The 5673-nt window shown below is 36.3% G+C and overlaps 1 protein-coding gene across 1 annotated transcript; it reads right to left on the bottom strand.

The window, feature by feature from the left end:
• Positions 1-2087: 2087 nt before the first annotated feature.
• Positions 2088-3035, bottom strand: LOC125176812 (olfactory receptor 8J3-like). The gene has a single exon (XM_047878686.1). The coding sequence runs from the start codon at positions 3033-3035 to the stop codon at positions 2088-2090; it is 948 nt and encodes a 315-aa protein (XP_047734642.1).
• Between the last annotated feature and the right edge of the window lie 2638 nt (positions 3036-5673).

The raw sequence follows: 5673 nt of genomic DNA, 5'->3' as shown, positions 1-5673 counted from the left end.
GTCTAATTTTGTTTTGTAGGATTGCATTTCTTTTCTTATATCATAATTCTTATGCCTAAATATTTAGTGCCTATACTTGAAGAAGATCTTCAACACTGGAATTCATTTATAAGTAATGTGAACATACCCATAGCAGGTTAACATGATTTTCCATATACAGGCATACCTCAAAGATTTTGAAGGTTAGGTTGCACACCACTGTTATAAATAAAGTATCACAATAAAGCAAATCAAATGAATTTTTTTTTGTTTTCCTAGGGCATATAAAAATTACATTTACACTATAGTTTATTAAGTGTGCAATAGCAGTATGTCTAAAAAACAATGTACATAACTTAATTTGAAAAATTTTATTGCTAAAATATGCTAGCCATCAACGGAACTTTCAGTAATTCATAACCACTGGCCACAGATTACCATAACAAACGTTTGGAATATCACAAGAATTACCAAAATGAGCCAGAGACACAAAGTAAGCAAATGATTTTGGAAAAATCATGCTGCTAGACTTGCTTAAAACAGGGTTGCCACAAACATTTTTAAAAACAGGAATGCCTGTGAGGTGCAATAAAGCAAAATGCAATGAAATGACAGATGCCCATATCTCTTCCAGTTTAGTTCTTTGACTATTTGTCAAGACTCATTCCTAAGGGTAAGTGTCGAAATCAGCCATAGAGCTGATTAAAATATGGATTTATTGACCTTTTTCTGGTGATGCTGATTTAATAGTTCCATAATACCATCTGGTTACCTCTATTCAAAATTGTACAATAGAAATTAGTGTACACTCACTGATCAAAAACGCTCCAAAAATAGCAAAAAAAAGTCTATTACAACAACAAAAATTTCCCTCTAATGATACAAGGAATTCTCACAAACATGATCCCTGGAATGTCTAATGATATCACAGTACAGGACATATACACAATAAAGAAGACTGAGAGTAGGGAAAAAAGAAAATCCTCCAGTAAATTTATGAATCAACACAAAAATATCAATGACTGTCCTCTGGGTCTTTCACTGAAAAGTTATATAAATTATATTAATTTCATTAAAATAATTTCAATCGGGGGCATGGGGGGGCGGGTCAGTTGGTTAAGTGTCCGACTTAAGCTCAGGTCATGATCTCACAGCTGAGGAGTTCGAGCCCTGTGTTGGGTTCTGTGCTGACAGCTCAGAGCCTGGACCCTGCTTCAGATTCTGTGTCTCCCTCTCTCTTTATCCCTCCCCTGCTCAAGCTCTGTCTCTCTCTTTCAAAAATAAATAAACATTAAAAAAATTAAAAGTTAAAATTTTTTTAAATTAAAAATAAAATAAAATAATGTCAATCATATTTAGTGTTCAGAATGTAAATTCATCAGTATTATATGTTTTTTTTTAATCAGACAGTAGTAAGGAGTTTTATTTTAAATATATTTTTTCAGTTCAATTTTATTCACTTGGCTTTGAAGAGGATTTTAACTATCCAGATTATAGTTCTTCAAAATGCAGTGATCCACTATACCCCAACATACCCAGGCACAAAACAAAAACAGAAACCAAAGGATAAGAAGGATCAATTTACTTCTCTCAGCTGTATTTTATTACTTTGTTCAAGTTTATTTACTTTTTTTAAACATATGTCTCTCCCAATTCCTGGAAATATTTCTTTAAAATTTTTCTTTTAACATTTATTTATTATTGAGAGACAGAGAGACACAGAGCGTGAGCAGGGGAGGGGGAGACACAGAATCCGAAGCAGGCCCCAGGCTCTGAGCTGTTATCACAGAGACCGACTCGGGGCTTGAACTCACAAACTGTGAGATCATGACTGGAGCCGAAGTCGGTCGCCCAACTGACTGAGCCACTCAGGTGCCTCGAAATATTTCTTTTAAAATTGGGTATGAAGTTAGTGAGCAATGTTTGTTCCTGTAACAACCTCACACTTCCAAGAACTTGAGTTTACTCTTTAATTCAATGCTTCCCAAATCCTAGCTCCTTTTAATTCCTGGGATTAATTGTAAACCTATGTCAGCCACCTGTTTGCTTTCTCCGACATATGGTAACCTATCTTAACCATCTCATCATTGACCAATAGAGCTCTAAAATTACACTGATTTTAAAGAATAGCATGAAATTGTTAGAAATCTCTGTAAGGCAGCCTTCACATCCTTATTCCGCAGGCTGTAGATCATGGGATTCAACATGGGGATCACCAGTGTATAAAACACGGAAGCAATTTTATCGGTATCCAATGAGTAGTTAGTTTGAGGCTGCAAATACATGAAGAGAAGGGTCCCATAGAACACAGTGACAGCCATCATATGTGAAGCACATGTGGAAAAGGCTTTTTTCCTTCCTTCTGATGAACGCATCCTTAGAATGGACAAAACAATGTTGAAATAAGATACTACAACTATTATCAAGGATAAGACCAAATTTGTAGCTGCAGATATAAATACTATTGTCTCTGGAAGGTAAGTATCAGAGCAGGACAATGTTAACAGTGGGACAATATCACAGAAGAAATGATTGATTACATTGGAAGAGCAATAAGACAGAGAAAATATACAATATGAAACCACAATACCTGTGGAAAAGCCATAGAGGTATGTGAGGGATACCAGCAGAAGGCAGATCTGTGGAGATACCACCACCATGTAAAGCAGGGGGTTACAAATGGCCACATAGCGGTCATAAGCCATCACAGCTAACGTGAGCACCTCGGCTACAATGAAAAATAAGAACCCTCCCAGTTGGGTGGCGCATTCATAGTATGAGGTGGTTTTCTTCTGTACTAAAAAATTGATCAGCATTTTAGGGGCAATGACAGTAGAATCGCCAAGATTGATGATAGCCAAATGGCGCAGGAAGAAGTACATGGGGGTTTGAAGTTGAGAGTCAACACTGGTGAGGGTGATGATGCCCAGATTCCCTGCCATGGTCAGCCCATAGATCACCAGGAAAACAAAGAAGAGTGGAATCTGGAGCTCTGGGCGGTCTGAGACTCCCATGAGAATGAACTCAGTCACCAGGGTGAGGTTCCCTGGAGCCATGTAAGGGTTTGGAAACTCATCTGTTTGGAGAAGAAAAGGAGAAGTGGTTACAAACTCTAAAGATTTATTTTTTAGGACTTTCATTAGGCAGTAAGGGTAATTCCTTAGGTGAGATTTCCTGGAATGATGTACGAATCTAACTTGGTTATTGAAATCAAGGTGCTAGGACTAGTAAATAAACTACAGTCATTTGGAAGAGAGAAAAAGCAAGTGCAGCAAATTAAATAGATGACACAGCTTCATTCATTATTGGAGGATTTCCTTCCTCACATCCTTATTCAGTTTTGAATATCTTATTTGAAGCCATGATTTCTATCTTATATGTCTCTTGAGTGTGAAAAGCCTTGAGGAATTGTATGCCTTCAAAAAATCCAATTTCTCCTTGTGATTTCTTAATCTGGGACTTGTTGCTTTATTGTAAGATTGGATTATTCTAGTCACTATCCTGCCCCATTTTCTTTATCCTATCTTTCTATAACTTGTAGCTGATGGACATTGAATTTGCGGTTTCTACCATCCATATCTGTTAACTGTTTTTTCTCATTTTCCATTTTATTAACCCAGACAAAAATACTTGGAAATATGTCTTTTTTTTACGTTTATTTATTTATGTATTTATTTATTTGATAAACACAGACAGAGAGCATACACAAGCAGGGGAAGGACAAAGGGAGAGGGAGAGAGAGACTCCCAAGCAGGTTCCACTCTGTCCTTCCAGAGCCCAATGCAGAGCTCTACTCACAAACTGTGAGATCATGACCTGAGCCAAAATCAAGAGTTGGGTGTTTTACTGACTAAGCCACCCAGGTGCCCTGGAAATATGTCTTTTAATTTTTAGATGACTTATTTTCTCTTCAGCTTTCAGAAAATAAGACCTGTAAAAATTACAAATATTTGTAAAACAACCCATTATGCTTTATTGGATACTATTTCTTTTTTCCTTTTTTTTTCTCATAACTTTTCCTTCTTGCCTCACAAGTTATAAAGTTCCATCATGGTTATTTTTAATCAGTATTTTTAATTTATAGAATATTATAACATTATTTTAAAAACATAATATATCTGGCCTTTGTTTTTAGTTGATCTTTATCTTGACGTATTTTCCTACTTTTGACATATTTCACTACTGCAATGGTAATAAACATCCTTACATTACAAAACCTCTATGATAATTTCATTGCATATATTTCCCAATGGATCAGCATGCTATTATAATATGACTGAATATTTCCCTAGAGTTGCTTGTTTCGAGAATGGTCATCTGTTCCTAACTAAGCCAATTAGAATCCCTTCCCAATTACAACTGATAGTTCCAGTGGTGGGCACCTGTCCAAAAGAGTACCATCTTGTGTTACATTCTAGAGAATCAAGACTATATCATCATATAACATAACATCCACCATTTAGCAGAAGTTTAAGTATTCTTGCACATAAACACACAAAATTAATAGTAATAATAATAATAATAATAAAAGTAAGTAGGAGGAAATGTTTGGACATGATGGATATGGTTATGATATGTTGTGGTGATGGATTCACTGATGTAACTCCAGACTCATCAAATTGTACCCATCAAACATGTATAAGCTTTTTGTATGTCAACCATACCTCAATAAAGTGGTCTAAAAAAAAAGACTACAGGTCATAAATGCCTGAACTGTTAAAGCTCAAGTTGTTGACATTTTCTCTCTTACAATAGGGATGGAATGGAGAACCATTCTGCAGTGAGAAAAAACGAATGAAGCAACAATATAGAAAGAATCAGAAAAAACAAGACCAAAATAACTTCTAACATTGTATTTACTACATCATCATTCTTTTCTTGGTTTCTTTGAGCCATTTTCTTATTCAAGGGAGAGAGAGAGAGAGAGAGAGAGAGAGAGAGAGAGAGAGACTGTGAGTGGGGAAGAGGTGGACAGAGAGGGAGACAGAATATAAAGCAGTCTCCAGGCTCTTAGCTGACAGCACAGAGCCTGACACGGGCGTCAAATTCATGGACCACAAGATCATGATCTGAGCCAAAGTTGGATGCTCAACTGACCAAGCCACCCAGGAACCCCGAGCCATCTCCTTACTTATTTATTTACCAAGTATTTGTTTATTTCCTACTTGTGCAAGAGAATGTTCAATCTCCAGATAAATTACTTGTCCCTCAGTTCATGAGACTTCTATTCCAATAATAAAGAAGAGACAAAGGCTGGTAATGGAACTTATAAATGAAATAATTGAAGGTTGCAATAAACACAATAAATAAATTGAATGAAAACATACATTAGTATAACCTGGGATGATGATATCACATAGGATGTTAGCAGAAGGCCTTTCTGAGAGAGTGACATTTGAACTGAAACCTAAAGTGTTGGAAGGAACCAACTATTTCATAGATCACAGGAAGAACATTCCAGGATTTCAGGCAGGCATATATTTCTTGAAGATACTTCACAGGAGTAGAAAAGAACTTGTCTTCTCTGTTTACAACTTATACTACAACTTGTTCCTGTTTATTTATTTTTTATTGATTTAGGAGAGAGGTTGAGACAGAACAAGTCAGGGAGAAGGATAGAAGGAGAGAGAGAGAGAAAATCCCATGTGGGGCTTGAACCCACGTCCCTGGGATCATGACCTGAGCTAAAATCCA

Source organism: Prionailurus viverrinus, chromosome D1 (assembly GCF_022837055.1).
Source record: "Prionailurus viverrinus isolate Anna chromosome D1, UM_Priviv_1.0, whole genome shotgun sequence".
In the NCBI taxonomy this organism is placed as follows: Eukaryota; Metazoa; Chordata; class Mammalia; order Carnivora; family Felidae; genus Prionailurus; species Prionailurus viverrinus.
The sequence above is the reverse complement of the archived record's forward strand: the minus strand, read 5'-3'. Positions and strand labels throughout refer to the sequence as shown.